This window comes from Cavia porcellus, unplaced genomic scaffold (genome assembly GCF_034190915.1).
Source record: "Cavia porcellus strain 051 isolate PalLab524CR breed Dunkin Hartley unplaced genomic scaffold, mCavPor4.1 scaffold_7, whole genome shotgun sequence".
Classification (NCBI taxonomy): Eukaryota; Metazoa; Chordata; class Mammalia; order Rodentia; family Caviidae; genus Cavia; species Cavia porcellus.
Window position 1 is genome coordinate 44,041,224 of NW_026947490.1, and position 17,479 is coordinate 44,058,702.

The 17,479-nt window shown below is 39.4% G+C and overlaps 1 protein-coding gene across 2 annotated transcripts; it reads left to right on the plus strand.

Annotated features, from left to right (window-relative positions):
* The first annotated feature begins 309 nt into the window (after positions 1 to 309).
* Positions 310 to 11,684, plus strand: LOC100730263 (Fc receptor-like protein 2). Of its 2 annotated transcripts, none has more exons than XM_003466640.4 (8): positions 310 to 457; positions 1,424 to 1,444; positions 3,797 to 4,063; positions 4,275 to 4,556; positions 5,779 to 6,066; positions 6,453 to 6,731; positions 9,833 to 10,153; positions 11,283 to 11,684. In XM_003466640.4, the coding sequence occupies exons 1-8, from the start codon at positions 427 to 429 to the stop codon at positions 11,303 to 11,305; spliced, it is 1,512 nt and encodes a 503-aa protein (XP_003466688.2). In that variant the 5' UTR covers positions 310 to 426; the 3' UTR covers positions 11,306 to 11,684. The 2 variants fall into 2 exon arrangements, with proteins under 2 accessions (XP_003466688.2, XP_013004621.1); XM_013149167.3 differs by having other exon boundaries at positions 311 to 457; positions 4,323 to 4,556.
* Positions 11,685 to 17,479: the final 5,795 nt, after the last annotated feature.

The window sequence follows — 17,479 nt, forward strand, 5'->3', positions numbered from 1 at the left end:
CAAGAGTCTTTGGGGAGACACTCTAGAGCTAAATCATATCAAATAGTAAAGACTTGTCCTTGAAAAAGATCAAGCAAGTGATTTGAATTTTGGCAAGCCCAGAACTTGGCGTACTCTGCAAGATCAAATAAAGTAGAAATCTTATCAATAGTATGAAGATATCTAACATTTTAAGGAGCATTTCTGATCAATACACATCTCAGCAACTCTTAAAGGGGAAGAACATTTACTTTCTCAGCACTCGTGAGGCTGGGTATGAAGAATGCTGATTGGTAGAGACCTTTTCTATTTCCTTTGTTTCTATTTCAATGAAACTGCTAAACCACAGTGCCCATATCAGCTTCGTACTCCATATGGATAGGCAGTTGCTCTAAGGACCTGAGCTGCACCTGACTGCTCCTGGAATAACTTCTTGTGCTCAGCCTCATGCTGCTGTACTCACTGCTACTGGTCCTTGGTGAGTAGGACACTGGAGCAGGACTGGGGAGGAGCCAGGGAAGAATTACCTTGCTGAGCATCCCAGAAGCTCTAATTGAGCACAAATCTCTGGGATGAGTAAGGACTGATTCCAGCTTTTAACTCAGTGCCCTCAGGTTTATGCAAGTTGAGCAGAATAAGGTTCTCAGGAAAAGCAAAGATCTGTGCATCTCTTTACCAGACTCTGAGGAATTCTCTTTGCTATTTTTACTTTGACCTATAGAACAATGAAAACCACCTATAAAAGGAAATAGAAGGAATTTTATGTTAAGGTGGATTCCATTTCCAGCCCAAATGAATTCCACTCCAACTCCACATTCACTCCAGTCACCTCATTGTTGGCTGCATTCACATCTCCCTAGACTTAGATACTGCATGGGCTTCAAGCTTTGCTTGCCATAGATGAGATTATTTTTGCTCATAAATATGACTCTCTTACATGGAGCCAAGCACAACATTAGGTCTAAGATTGGGAAGGAGAGAGAAGCAGTGTCTCTGAAACATGACAATTCACTCTTTTGTGACCATTCCTGGTATTTGTGTGACTCTAGGCAATATATCTCACATACAATAGGAAACTTTTAAAAATTAAGTAAAACAGGAGGCAATTAATGGTGAAATTTCTAAGAACTTACCTGCAAAATGACAAACTTCTAGTAATATGCAAAGACTCCCTATAAACTGTTTGAGAGGATAACATGAATGCTGGGCTCCATAGGAGTATTGTCTGGGAGGAAAGCAAGGGAAAGAAGAGAAGATGAATGGAAAGAGAGAGAAAGAAATAGAGGAAATGAAGGAATAAGAATCTACAAGAAGGGAAGGGGAGCAGAAGAAACAATAAGGAGAAGTAAAAAAAATGTTGGGAAGTTTTCAAAGAGTTGTAGCTTTATAAATAATAAAGATCCTGGACCTCTCTGTGATAATCTCTTCCACTCTATTCCCTCAGCTCCTGTGGGTGTCCAGTCTGGTGAGTTACTCTTTTCTTCTTTTTAGATCTCTGCAGTCATGGGAAGTACAGCCTTCTCAGCCCCTACACATTTTAGGAGTAAAGGGAGCTAGGATTCTGTGCCTGCTCTCATTACCCATGTCCCACAATGGCATGGCTTCTCCAATGTCACATTCATCTCTGCTCTGCCACCTGCCTGCTTAATAAGCAAGAGTAGTACCATGCCCTGACCTTCTCAAGGCAACAATTATCCACCTTTTATTGTTCAGCACTACAACAGGAAAAAAGAAAACTAAAGGTAAAGCAAACTATAAACTATGTTTTTGGTAATATACCCTCCTGGTTCTGGCCACAGGTGCTCAAAGGCTTCACCAGAAGCACTGGAAATGGGTAGAAAACTGAAATATAAAATCAAGCAACAAGAGACTAGGAAGATGTTCTACATAGAACAAGAATGTCCCTGAATCTTTTACCTATAAACTATCCAGTTCTTAACTTATTGTTCTTTTTTCTTAATTAGAATTTTAGTATAATGAAACAAAAAACAAAGTTTGATTTCAAAGTAGACTGAAAAGCTACATTTTCTTCTGAAAGCATGCCTTTGAGAACACATTCATTCTATAAAAAGAAAAGCTAGTAATGTTTATACACCTAAGCTTATAATTTTAAGCAGAATTGCTCTTCAGTTGTCTAGATGTGGTTCTCTATAAAGCTTCATGGGACTTGGCAAAGTCTGAAATTATTATAAAATGTATACATATGAACCATTGTGCAAACTTGTAGAGAATGGATCTATATCAAAAGTTAAAGACCACAAACTCAGGTATCTTACAGTTGAATAGTTTTTTGGACTCCATAAAATCTGGGTCCGCATTCTCCCTTTATCTCTAGCTCTGTCATTATTATCAGCTTGATCACATAAGACTTATTCCTCAAATATTCTTTTACCAAACTGCCTGCAACACTATAATCTGAAAATCTCATCCTACCTCACCATGTAGGAAGAAAACATTTAGCCTCCAACATCTTGCTCACTTTATCAATCTTTGTGTCCTCTACCTATCCCCAGTTCATACTATGAGGGTGGAATTTTCAAAGTGACAAAAAAATGACAGAAGTTGGCTTTGACTTTATCTGATCACTTGATGATCATGTATCTTCAATACATTACATAAATCCTACATTGAAATATTGGGAACATGGTAGAATATACACAAAAATAGAAAATTTAAGATGAAAAAAAGTTTAAGACACTGTGGATATTTAAAGTGCTTTTCCCCTGCTTCCTTATGGATCCTATTCTGGGGACTGTGAACCTAGGCCATATTTCAAAAACATGATTTCTCTTCTGAGGCAGGCATTAAGAACTGCCTTTAGCCCATAAACTCTTCGTTAGAGGAATATGCTGGGAAGATGACCCGAACAATAATCTAGATTCTGTGTATCCTCCCTGCACTGCTCCTCTGTCTCTACAGTGAAGGGGAATGCCCAGTGTGCAGTCCTGGGGTTGTATTGTTATTGCTGTTTTTAATCAGAAAAACAATTTTCCTGCAATTTAGTCCGATGCTCTATCATTACAAATTGACATTTGAACCTGTATTTGTAGCTCTGTTACCAGCTGAAATGTTCTTCAGAAAGTCCCAGCTGCAGGGTTGGGTCACAGAGTGGCATGGTGGCTGGGTTTCCTTTCCTTCTGCAGGGTTCAGCCTATAGCTTCTCCCTGTGCTGTTGTGTCTTCATTCTCTGCTGAGGGCAAATTCGAAACACAAGCCTCTCATCAGTTCTCTGATGATTATGACCCTTCAAGGGGAATTATGGATCCAAAGAAGCAGTGCACCCACTTCGTTTTCCATGGGGATCATCCAGGTCATTGCACAGAAATGATTAGCAGAAGCCACTGAAAAAGGAGGACTCTAGAGACCAAAGGTGTAGATCCCAGGGCCCAGTTTATTTTACCTAAGGAGAACTAACAGAAGGTCTTTCAGTTGCTTGTGCCATCAGACAAACAGGGTCTATAATGAATGAGATATGCAGAAAGTTAATCGTGGGTTCCATGAGGACATAGGACTTTGAATGGATGTGAGGAAAGCCGCGTGGAATCATCTTAGATCCATATTTAGTCCAGCTGCTGGCAGTCACACATAATGGCATCAAAACCTGCTAACAGACATAAAAAGGAGATTTAGAGAACAAAAATGCAACCAAAGGCAGTGAAACTCACCTGTGCTTCCAGAGCCCACAAATCCAAAGGTGACTGGGTGCCCAGCTCCTCAGCTCACATGAAAGGCACTATCATTCCCTTCAAGCACAGAGTCAGGGCCCCCTGGCAGGGAGCAGCACTGCCCTTGCAAGTTTTCTTTGCTTCTTTTGCAGACTGGCTGAGCATCAGTATGCCACAGAGGGCCTATGAAGGAGACGAAGTGACCATAAGGTGCTCTGCGTATAACAATGGTGAAATAATGAATCTAGTGTACTACAAGGATGGATATCAACTATCTGCTTACTCCGGTGCCTCGAATTACATCATTTCCAATGCAAGAACCAGTGACAGTGGCTCATATTATTGTAAAGCAAATAGGAACGTTCTCTGGATTCTAAATAAACCTGAAGAAACAAAATCTGTATGGCTCCATGTCCAAGGTGAGGGTCTCATTCTTCCAGTGGATGAATCTGGGAAGGAGTAAGACTTTTGTAGGAGCGCCGAAGGGCAGAGACCCAGGGAAGGAGGGTAGGTAGGCTGGCTGTATGTCCCTGAGTCTGGGTCTGTGTGTCTTGCTCACCTGGGCCACTTCGCATCAGAAATGGCTCAGTCTATCACTAACAGGAGGTTTCTGTTTCACCTTCCCCTTAGAGCTGTTTCCAGTGCCTACGCTGACATTCAGCACCTTTTTACCTACAGAGGGAAGCTCAATGACCCTATCCTGTGATACCACGCTCCCTGCAGATAGGTCATGGATCTCTCTTCGCTACGACTTCAGCAGAGACTACAACAAACTAGGTTGGAGAGAGTGGTCACCAAAGTTTGAGATCTCAGCATTAAGCAAAGAAGACTCAGGATACTACTGGTGTGAGGCGAAGACATTATCCAACAGTGTCTCGAAGCAGAGTAGCAAATCTCACATAAGCGTGCAGAGTGAGCATCAATGGGCTAGGCTGCCAGGGCTGGAGTAGGGCACCAGCTAAATTGTGGGGCTCGCTTTTCAATTGTGCTTTCTGTTCCCTGTGAGTGTGGGGGCTACTGTGCCTCACCTGGGTTCTTTGCTATTAATTTCTTCAGAGGTATCACTTTCAAATATCTTCGTTCACCCTGTCTGGAAAGAAACAATATATCTCTCTGGAGCATTTACCATACAATTAGTGCTGAGGTATGCTCTGCAAACCAAAAAATAAATAAATCATGGTTTCTGTCTGCAAGAAATGATCACCAACTGTGAGACATATTTGACCCAGGTTGAGCAAGGAAGGACTGTAGTAAAAATAATTATAGAAATGACAGTAACAATCCATGGTATGTACTATGTGGCTTAACGTATGCCAGGACTTGAACTTTGGCTGTTGTGCTCAGTTCTAGAAAAAAACCCTCTGATGATCATAAATGTCTGAAGAGAAGATCCATGGGCATTTACCACATAGGTGGTGCCACTCAGAGAAGTTTAATATTTGATTGTCACAGAAGCTCTAAGAAATAGTATTGTGAATAATAGGACCTACAAAGCAGGCACTGTTACATTTCCCATTTTACAGATGGGAAAACTGAAGGCAGGGAAATATGAAGAAACTTGCCTTAAATAACACAGCATGTGGAGCTGGAGTTTGAACTCAGCTCTGTGGCTCCACTGTGTGGCTTTTAGCTACTTTGCAGTCTTTCCTACCCAACCATACTGGTGGGGAGTGATACTGATAATCGGTGTCGCTTAACAGCTTCCATGTGGAAGGTACTTTTTGTCTGTGTCTCACTTAATCTTTAGGAGAACTCCATGGGGTTAGTATGATTGTATATATGTTATGTTTCAGAAAACTGAGGATCACACAGAGAAGTAGTTGCAGAGCTGAGGTGTAACTCAGGTGGACCAACTGTCTAGTCTGTGCCCTTCCTGCTGCTCCTACTGCCCCCAATACCAGGAGATCACTACAGCTGCAGTCATTGCAGAGGGCTAAAGAATGTAGGGTACGCGCAGGGCAGGATTGTTACTGAAGGATACATTACAGGGTAGTCCTGTAATAGAGTGAGTGGACTCTCCTCTGCCTAAACATTCAGTTTGAGCAACCCATATGCCATAATGCTCAATCTGTCCATTTTCCTTTCCCTCCCTTCCCCACACCTGGCCCTCATTGCCTGTCTCTTGTTCATGCAGGGATCCGTGTGTCTCAAGTCTCCATGGAGACCTATCCCCCGGGAAACCAAGCAGTTGTGGGGAAACAGCTGACCCTTGTCTGCTCCGTGGCTGAAGGCACAGGGAACATCACATTCTCCTGGTACAGAGAGGACACAAAAGAGAATCTGGGGGCAAAAAGTCAGCCATCCCAGAGAGCAGAGCTGCAGATCCCGGTGGTCCAGGAAAGCCATGCCGGAGGATACTACTGTACAGCTAACAACAGCTACGGCCCCATTCAGAGCAAGACAGTGAACATCACCGTGAGAAGTGAGTAGCACTATCTCAGTCAGCCAGCCAGCCATTCCCAGTGGAGCTTAGCTTCCTTCTGGAGCAATGAGGAATCTCTGAGAGGTGTCAAGGTACAGAGCCTATAGAGGGCAAGAAGCCATTTGAACAAGGCAAGGTTGTTGCTGGGACAGTGATGGTAGTAGTGGCAGCAGTGGACAAGGAACTCAATGAGGGGTAAAGTAGAATAGGAAGCAGGCTACATGGTGGGCAGAGCTGTGCTAGAGGTATCTCTGCAGGATCACATCAAGAGGTACAACTGTAGCAAAGAATCCAAGGGGCACATGAGTATAAAGAGGATCCTTAAGAAAGGTAGGTGGGCTGTGAGCTGTGGCACCCTCTCTGATGGACCCTGCTGCCTCTGTCAGTTCCAGCCTCAAGTCCCCTTCTCACCATTAGTCCTCCTGGGGCCCTGGCCTTTATTGGTGATGTGGTGGAGCTCCACTGTGAAGACTGGAGAGCTTCTCCCCCAATTTTGTACCGGTTTTATCATGAAGACGTCATCCTGGGGAATATCTCAGCACCTTTTGGAGGAGGAGGATCCTTCAACTTCTCCGTGGCAGCAAATCATTCAGGGAACTACTCCTGTGAAGCTGACAATGGCTGGGGACCCAGCCCCAGTAAGGTGGTAACGGTTAACGTTGCAGGTAGGGCATGCTAAATGTCAATATCCAGAAAACCAGTTATGGTTATACCAAGTAATGGTTTGTGCTTCCTTTTCACTGGATTTTCCTGTCCCTCAAGATATGAGAGGTCTACTAAAGAGCCTATCAGCTCCCCCGGGTGCTCTACTTATTTATTTCATTTATTTATTTATTTATTTATTTATTTATTTATTTATTTATTCATTCATTCATTCATTTGGAAGTACTGGGGATTGAACCCACAGTGTTTGCACACATCTCCAGACCTTTTGTTTTTAAAGACAGGGTCTTGCTAAATTACCCAATTGCCTGGTTGTGTTTCAACTTGCTTTCCTTTTATGTCAGCTCTCTAGAATGCTGGAATTACACATGTATGCCACCACACCTAGCTTCCACCTGATTTTTGTTTGTTTGTTTGGAGACAGGATTTTGCTATGAAGCTTAGGCTGGATTTGAACTCACTTTGTAGCCCAGGCTAGACTCAAATTCACAATAATCCTTCTGCCTCAGCCTCTTAAGTGCCGGAGTTATAGGTGGACACCACCACAGTGGCATGTTCTTAAGAATAGTATCACTTGCCTAATGCTTTCCCTTCTGTTTATTTTCACTTAAATAATCAAGTATGTGTGAAATACTTTGTAGGACATTGTGACAATATCAGGTCAGTGTAAGGCAAAAAGAGAAAAGGTAGACAAACCTAAGGAAAAGTTAGAAAGGATTTTGCATACTCAGAGCTCGTAGTAAATGAGACACAAGTAATCCTTAAAGATACTTAAGGAAAAAGCAGAAAATCCATGGACAAAACAGATTATGGGATTTAGATTTTTACTAGGATTATTTCATTTAATCTCCACATCAGTTCTCTTTTTATAAATGCGATAATGGAATTTAGATGTAAGTAACTTGTCCAAGGTTATTTAATAGGAATACAATGAATAGATACAAAAATGGAATTTTAGACCAGGACTACCAGAATCAAAGAAACTTTGGTCTTCATGATATTTTTCCTTAAATCTTTTATTAATAGATAATTATATTAATAGATAGTCCTCCTATAAACCCTTTTTATTCAGCATAGATTGTAAGTATATACAACTTACTAATATTTTACTTGAAATTTTTACACCTTGTTTGTTTCCTTGGTGCTGAGGATTGAAAGCAGACTTCACACATACTAAATAAGTTCTCTGTGACTGAGATATACCCTTGTTCTCCTTGCATCCTATTTATAAATAGGGAGCTTTTTTGCTTTTGTTTTTGTTTTTGTTTTTCATGGATAAGTCAGACTCATAAGAATGATTTCAAGAGTTTCTATCCTTTCTGCAGCAACATAAAACAATATTGGAATTATCTGCCACTTGCAGTCTTCGGAAACTAACCAAAATAATTTTAGAAGCCTGGTAAAATTTTACCTATCTTTTCAAATGTTTCGTGTTAATCTCCTCAAAATTTCCAATTTTTTACAGCACAATTTAGATTTTTCTATTCAAAATACTGAATTTTATCTAGATTTTCAAATTTATTACATACCATTTTCATCAAATTTGTAGTCTTTATAATCTGTGATGAAGCTTTTTTATTATAATATTTTTTGTGTGTGAACTGTTTAATTGTTAGATTTGGCATAAGTTTTTCTATTGCATTATTCTTTTCAGAATCAGATTTTATTTTTATTATTTTTATTGTTCACATCTATATAATTTCTTTGTTCAGATGATTTTTGTTTTTCGGATTGTTTCTGATTATTTCCCCTTTACCTCCAGTATTTGTTTCCTCCTTTTGTATTTTAAATTCTTTTCCTTCAACTTCTTAAACATTTATTTTTCAACTTTATATTTTCCAGCAAATGTGCTTAAAACGGTATGTTCACCTCTAAGTACCACTTATATCTCTTCCTAAGAATGTTGATGCATAAAATGTGCCTTTATCCAATGTCTTAAGTATGCTTAATATGAGGTTTCACTTCTTTTAATTGCCCAGCATTTATAATCTCTTACAAGTAGATTTTATTTTTAACACATATCTTAATCATTTCTTAGCTATTTCTCTGTTATTCTTGTGTTTAACATTTATTGAAAAGCGTGGCCTGTCAAATTATGTTTGGGGGAGAATTACTTAGAATTTCTTGATGGTTTAATGGACAATCAACTTATATAGATATTGTACATAGAAATTTAAAAGAATATGAATTTTTTTGCTTGGAGCATTCAAAGTCTAGTACTCACCTTTATATTAAAGTAAGTTGGTTTTTTATTTATTCAGTCTTTACAGAGTCTTCTATATGTTTGCCCTCTTTAATCCATTCATTTTTTTAAATTGTATTCTCATTATTACCTGTGATTTCATATCTACCTTTGTTCAAGGTCTTTGCCATGATCTTAGTAATTGATGAGTGATACAGGCATTTTGGGTGCCAATGAGAGAAATCTTATACTGATTGACCAGTACCCTGCTAAAAAATGTTATGTTAGTTGAAAAGTTGGGAATGGATTGAGTTTTATGTGGAACTGGATCCAAAGGCTCTGTATTATTCCCTCTTTGCTCTGCATTTCTCCATTAACTTGTTTCTTAGACTGGCAAGTCTGACCCTTGACAACTCTAGCTTTACATCTGTCCTTTTTGCTACAGATGACTCCAGTTTAAAAAAAGAAAATAGGTCAAGATTTGAGACTAACCTGTGTGTGTTTTCCACCCTATGCAGAGAAGACGCAGTTGGTGACTGGTTGGTGCAGTCATCAGTGAGGTATGGAGCAGTTTTTTAGGCCTCAGTCTCCAATTCCAAGAAAGAAGACTTAACTCTTGTCTGTCTTTAAAAGCCCATGAGAAACCAAGTCCAAGTCTATATGTCCCCACTATTCTTCATTTTCAGATTGAAAACAATGCTTTTTTTCTTAGGTGTCACTGAGTGGGACCGCTGATGAGAGGAGATGGTTGTAGGATATAGTAATGAAGTAGACAAAACCAAAGCTTGATCATTCCCTGCTTTATGCAATCCCCTACCTCACATCACTCACAAACCCACCGCTGCCTGACAATCTCTTTCTACACTGGCGCTGCTGGAGAGTAAGCACATTCCTCAGAGTGCTGACCCTTTCTGTTTGCAGGGCCCCCACGCAAAGTGCGTCTGATGAATGGTCTCCACCGCTGTGAAGGACGAGTGGAGGTGGAACAGGAAGGCCGCTGGGGCACTGTGTGTGATGATGGCTGGGACCTAAGGGATGTGGCAGTGGTGTGCCGGGAGCTGGGCTGTGGAGCAGCCAGGCACACACCAGTTGCCTTGTTGTATCCACCTGTGGCAGAAGAGGCCCTGCCTGTGCACATTCAGGTGGCCCTGTGCAACGGCACAGAGGTGGCACTGGCTGAGTGTGAGCAGGTGGAGGCCTTCGACTGTGGACATGATGAGGATGCAGGGGCCGTGTGTGAAGGTGGGTATGGCAGAGGCATAGAGGCTTGACCCAGCGAGCCTCCAGTTTTCCTCACAGTGCCCACCATCCCTTTCTCCTTTCTGAACCACTCACTCATTCCACAGTGGCCTGTGGCCAGGGAAACCTGATTAATCCATTCTAAGTTGGGCCAGGGTCATAAAGAGCTCTCTTCTATGTGTTCAAATGATGTCGCCCTCTCAAAAGACAAAGCATCAGTGCTTTCATGGCTGTGGATTGAGATACAATGCCAAGAAAATAATTATTAATCCACAGAATTATACAACTCAAGCGGTCATAATCAAAGTGACACTGTGTACATTGTTCTATTACCTACTGGGCTCTTCTGAGCTCTCTCCTAAACAACTCTGTTCAACAAAAGGAAGCCCTCTTTCTAGTTGGAGAGGATGTGGGGAGACCGTGATGGAAGAACCCTGAATCCACCATAGAAGTCAGACCATACGTTATAAAGGACAAAGTTCTTTCAGACTGGAAGTAATTGTAGAAAGTTTAGGACCTCTGAAGGTTGCAAAGTTTCCACAGAGCCCTTGAATGGCATAAAAGCTGGGGAAGCCTTTGCCCCCACTTCCACAGAACCCTCCAAACCTCCAGCGTTTGGCCCAGGCACATGCTAGCCTTCCAGAAGCGCTCGCTGAGAAAGAAAATCATTAGGGCCTATGGGCCCACACCTGCTTTGAGGAGTTTGTGATAGCTGTGGCTGTTTTAGAAGATGGAGGCAGTGTGGGGCACTGGACAGGACCTGATGTTTGTTGTTGGCTGTGGGGAGCGGGAGCTGCCTTCGCGTCACACCAGCCATATAGTAGATGTATAAGCTGAAGCTCAGTCCTTTTGACAAAAAGAAGTGGGATAAGTTCTAGTCCAACTTCCACTGAGGTGGGACAAAATCAAGCAACACACTCTGAAAGGCCTTTTGAAAAGGCTCAGGTCTGAGGAGAAGCACAGAGGGTAGGTAGATCTGAAACGGCACCCCTGTGGGGGCTAAGTCTGAGGCCTGTGCTGGCCTCCTTCCTCATTGCAGGCCTCAGTTCTCCTGGAAGGATCTCCCTAGTGTGTGTAGACAGTTCTTCCCCAGATCACCCTCTCCTTACCCTTTTTCCATTTTTCTCTGCAGTGCTAGAGCCTGGTGCTTTCTGAAGACCTGGAGACTGGAAGCCAGCAGGCCTCAGATTTTCTTCTTTTAGGCCTCCCTGACCTCCACAGCCCCACACCTCCCAGTGGACTTGATGACTTTGCTCAGGACTCACCCTCAGCAGGACTCTGACAGCACCTTCAGGACCAAAGTCTCACCCTGCTGCATTAAAGGCGAAGCGCATCTCTCAAAGAGGACAGGCCTGGGGAAATTGTCCTCCCACCGAGGCATCTTGTGCAGGATTCCCCCCACCTTCCCGGCGTGTCTCCTTGGGCTGGAACAGCTGGAGATGGAGCCAGCAAGGAATGAACTGAGGTGAAATGGGTTCTACATCTGGCAAAAATGTACATACATAAAACAGATGAAATAAAGGAAAATTGTGGGTGTTCTGCTTCATTTTTAAGTGAGTTGGAAAGAGTATTTTTAAAAGGAATCTTTTAAAATATTTGCTTAAATATAAATATAAAATACATTAGAAAACAATGCTACATAAGAACTAAAAGAAAGGAAAAATCAGCCAAAATACTAACATTCAAAGGTAACTATTTTTCTGATACTTCCACAAAGTTTTTATCAATATATAAATGTATATATGAATAAGTACAACACTTGAACTTAGTATTCTGTACGCTGTACATTATTTATAGTACTTATTAAATATAACAGTACAATTTTAACAGAAATTCCATAGGTACAGAAAATATACATACAATGATGTTTGTGTGTACCTATAGGCTTTGTTGAAAAGCACTTTTAGTGTCAAAAGAATTTGATGCTAAAATAAATGTAAAAATTGTGCACTAAAGTTTTGTACCCTAAAACTCTCCTTGCAAAAAATCAAGTCCTTCCAGGGGTAGTGGTGCACACTTGAAATCCTAACACTCAGTAGGCTGAGACAGGAGGATCACTACATGTTTGAGGCTATTCGGGGCTACATAGTGAGTTCAAGGCCACCCTGAACTACATAGTGAAATCCTGTCTCAAAAGAAAGAGAGACAAAAAATTGAGCAAATCCTAACTCATAAAGGCCTTTTCTTCTTTTTAGAACATATCGGCCCTATTAACACACATGACTAATGGGAGGATATGGCTCAAACATGCAGTCACAGTAGCCTTTCAAGTATTCCACTGCAGACTCAACACTTACACATAGCCTTGTAAGTGCAAGAGACAAAGGCCCAACCCCCGTCCCTGCAGCAGCTGCTCACAGCAGAGACAACCACAGACTGGATGTGTGCTTCTGTGGGCAGACACATCTGTGTAGGAGAATAAAGAGCCAAACCCTCACATTCGAAGCGCTTGACCCAGCTTTCCTCAGTAGGTGATTCGTTCCTCTCTCGGAGAAGCCAGAAAGGATATAATCCTCACAGACGTTTGAAAGTACAGAAGTGAGAGCTCTTATCATTTTGGCCTGGATTTAAGTTATAATGGAGACTAAGTCCCTGCATTTATATACCTAGTTAATGACATTAAATTGGCCAGAAGCATGCTGGATGGTAAAGAGAAATCTGTTCAGTGTTTTCAGTTTTGTAAAAGGTCCTTTATTCTAATTACTCTCATTGGTTTTGAGAATGCAACTGAAATGGAAAGAAGAAGCTATATGTTCCATGATGTGACCCATCATAGGTGCCCTCAAACGTCAATGTTTGTTGTTTAATACTAAGACTCAAAAAATATTTGACTGGATAGTTTCTTTTAGAAATTGACTGGGTGTAGTTGTGCGCACCTGTAATCCTGTTACTTGGGAGGCTGAGGCAGGAGGATGGCTGCTAGTTCAAGACCAGCCTGGGCTACAGAGTGAAATCCTATCTCAAAAAACCAAAAAGAAAGTGATAGTTAAGTTTTGAATCCGGGTGGATATGATAAGAAAAGTGACACATTTTTTCAGATTATCTATACTGATGGATAATTTATTAATTATATTTCACATGCTAGGTCTTTATATATTAGTTCACATTGTAAGTAAAGCTCAAAAGCTAGGTTTTTTAGAATTTTAATTGGGACTGTATTAGCACTTTATTATCATCAGAGGTTAGCTTTAGGAGAAATTGATATTTTTATAACATGTTATCTTCCAAGAATGATATATTGTTTCATTTATGTTGTCTTTGTTTAGATCTCTCAGCAGCTTTTTTTTTTTTTTTGGTCTTTTTCATTTTTTTTATCGGTACCAGGGATCAAACTCATGACTGCCTGCTTTCAAGGCAGGTGCTTATGCCACTGAGCTAAATCCCCAGCCCCTTCTCAGCAGCTTTTTAATTGTCCTCCTATGAATTTTACCTATTTCTTATTAATTTTGTTTTTAGCCTTTTACAATGACATTATTGTAGAGGCATTTTATTCCATACTATTTCTCAGATGTTTGTTTTACTACTCGGGATAAATGGTGAGTTACACCTACTGATTTCTTTATTAGTACATGGTTCCTGTGCGTGCAACTTTGTGTTCATCTTAGGGAGCAGGTACATGTACATAACACATCTTAATTCTTTTTTATTTCCCTTCCCCTGCCTACCTATCTGCCTCTCTCCAACTTTAAACCTCCTGTCCCCATTTTCATTATTGTTATTGTGATTATTTTTAGTTCCTGTTTACAACATTTAACATACCAATTGATTTTTGTATCCAAGTGCTTCACAGAGTTCTCTTAACATTTCTAAAATTCTCAGTTAGTTCTCTTGAGTTTTCAGGAAGGTAGAGTATCCACAGATAACATCATTCTGCTTCCTACTACCCATCTGTAGTGCCCATGCTTTTTCTCTTCTTAAGTGTATTGGCCAGATTTTCCAGAACAATGTTAATTATTCTTAATGATAACAGACATATTTGCTTTATTGACAGATATAATGGATATGTATTTTTGTATCACCGTTAACAATGATGCTTGCGTTTAATTTATATAGTATGTATAGTTATCAAAGGATTACATGCTATATAAATCAGCAAGAATTTTGTTTACTCTCTACTCAGAAATAGATGTTGAAGTTTTTAAGCATCCTTCTGGGTTGCTTTTGTTCCCTTTTCTCTTACTATGATGAATTGTATTAACAGATCACCTAATAATGAATAATTCTTGCAATGATACCCGAGTGTGATATATATTAATATCCTGCTGAATCCTATTTGATCATATCTTACATAAGGCTTTTGCAACGATGCATAGCAAGAATTTATCTGTAGCTTTTTATTCCTGCTTTGAAAAGCTTTGATATCAATGCTATACTGATTTCTTATTATGTTAGCAGTTTTCTTTCTCTGTAAGCAAAAAAAAAAAAATTAAATGCTACTAAATTTATCTTTTCTTTGAAGATTAAAAAAAGTGAAAATGAAATATCTTACCTGATATGCTTGGAAGTGTGGCTTCCTAACAATAGTCTCAATTTTTTTTCATGGCTGTTATTCTATTTATCTAAATAAAATAAAATTTTAAATTCATGTGCATAAAATATGATAATTCCTATTCATAAAATTGGATAGCATATTTTCTATTTGGTGTGAGCTTTCAAATGCTGTACATTTCATTACCTCTTCTTTCTTGATGAGGTTATTCAGTAGCTTCTGTATTTACTTTTCATGAAAAACCTTTTGAATGTATTCATATATTCTATTGTGAGAATCTTTGTTTAATTCATTAGTATCTGCTTTTATCCTAATTGGATGTGTTGACATTTTCTTCAATTCTCAAAATCAACACTTTTTTACATTTCATTATTTATTGTTGATATTCTTTCCAAGTGTTTAATCAATTTCTCTGAGAATGATTTTAGTTATAAGCCTCAGCTTTGTGTATGTAGTCTTTTTATTATCTTATTTTTTACTCTTAATATAAGTGATATATGGAGTACGGAGCATCAAACGCAGGACCTTGTGCTTGCCAGGCAGGCACTGTGCCACTAAGCTGTATGCCCACCCTCAGTTCTTTTTTTTGACTTGAACTCAAAGTCGATTTAAAGAGGTATTTTTAAAACTAACTTCCTCAGAAGATTTTTCCCTAATTCCATGTTTTGTTTTGTCTCTTAATAATTTTGATCCAGGTGTAGAGATGCATGTCTATAATCCCAGCACCCTGGTAAACCAACACGGGGGAATCAAAGTTCAGTCTTAACCTGGGCAACACAGCAAGACTTGTCTCAAAATCAAATGAATGTAGTTTAGTGCAAAGACTCTAGTTTCAATCTCCAATTCTAAAAACAAACAAACAGAACTGATTGCACTTGTAACATTGTGATCTAAAATATGGTCAGTTTTTGTAGATGGCCCACAAGTACTTAAATGATGGTGGATTTTTTTGTTACTAAGTTCCAGAATTTAATATCTATCTTTTAGGAATTCTTTACTCATCGGAAGTGCATCAAATCATGCACTTCCTTATTTTTTATTCACTTGATCTGCTGGGTCTACAGAAGCCATTTGTTATTGTCATTGTGCTTAACTTTATTTCTCTTTTGCTTTCCTGAGGTCCATGTGTCAAGTACTTTGCTGCCATAATATTTAATTCCAAAGATTTATGAGACTTAGAAGAGACATATAATTTAGCCTCTTCCACTTGCCTTCAGGGCTGTTTGCCTTGATATATCTTTGCCACATATTTTTTTTTACTTTTAACTTTGCTGAGCCAATCTCTTTGACATATCTTTCTTTTCTTTTCTTTCTTTCTTTTATTTTGTGGGGGGGCGGGAGGGTGTGGAGGGGAAGGTACCAGGATTCAAACTCAGGACCTCATGCTTACCAGGCAGACGCTGTGCCACTGAGCTGTATCCCCAGCCCAAGATACCATTTTATAAGTAATACATTGTTGAATTTTGGTTCTGCACTAAAGATAAAATTCTCTTTAAGTGTTTTCGTTTGTTATGTTTTCTTTTATTTTCCTTCTCATTTCATAGCCTCCAGTGCAGAGTTAATCTTTCAGTGTAGAGCACACTCCCCGTGTTGGTCATAGCAACTTTCACTTTGTTTCCTTGTATTTTTATTTACTGTTTGCTTTTCCTAACATTTCAGTCATTTAAGTGTGTTTGATTTCTCTTCTTCAGGTACATATATCTCATATCATATATATATAATTTTCTTGAGCCTTTTTATTTACAAGATACTTTGCTATTTTTCACATGGCAATTTTCTGATCCATGTGTATTGTGTGTACATCTAGGTTTGGGGGCTTTTCTTTGTCTTTTTGAGACAGGACTTCACAGCACAGTTCAGGCTGGCTTTGAACTCACTTCGTAGCCCAAGCTGGCCTCAAACTCATAAGTCTCCCTCAATCTCCCAAAGCCTGAGATTACAGGCATGCACCACTACTCCCAGCCATGTGTACATCTAGTTTATTTCTCCTTCCTTCAGTAAGATATTCCACCATACTTTCCTTACTCAACCCCCAGCAATGGACACCCGGATTACTCTTTACTACTATAAACACTGGCAAACTTCTATATCCCTTCATAGACCTGTGTGAAACTTTCTCTGTGTACATATCCAGGAGAGGGACTGATGCAATAAGTAATGCCAGGTGTTCTTCAAATTCGCTTCCACCCTCAACAGTGCATGAATATTTCCTAACCCGTGTCATTATTTAGTGTCCTAACTGTGCCAATCAGATGGGAAAATGATATTAAATCTATATTCTGTTTCCACTTTTCTAGTTATTGGTAAGTGTAACCATATTTGAATATGCTTATCGCCAGATTTGGTTTCCTTTTTAGTGTCTTAGTTTTTTTGTGACCATTGTCTATGTTGTTAATAGAATTTCTGTCTGTTTCTGTTAGACTCTGTTGTTGCTTTCTGTAAATAAGTCTCTTGTTTTCTAAACAAATCACCTCACATTCACATCAGCCAATTTTGTCCATAGACTCTTTTATTGAATTTTTAAATTTTTATGTAGTCAAATATATTAGGTTTTTTTTTAATTTGTGTTTTTATTTTGTTTAAGAACTTCCTTGTCCCAAGCTATAAAATTAGAGCGCAACATTCCTTGTCCCAAGCTATCTAGGAAGATATTGTCCTCTAATTTCATAGCTTTACATTTTTATGTATTAGATTTTTTGAGTCTACCTTTATATTTGATTTTAGGTATAAATCTAATTTTTTCTCTAAGAGTAATGCAGTTTTTCCAACATCAATGTGCTAAGCAAGACAGCATTTCCTATTATTTTGTGGTGTTATCTTTAAGTTTTCATATGCAACAA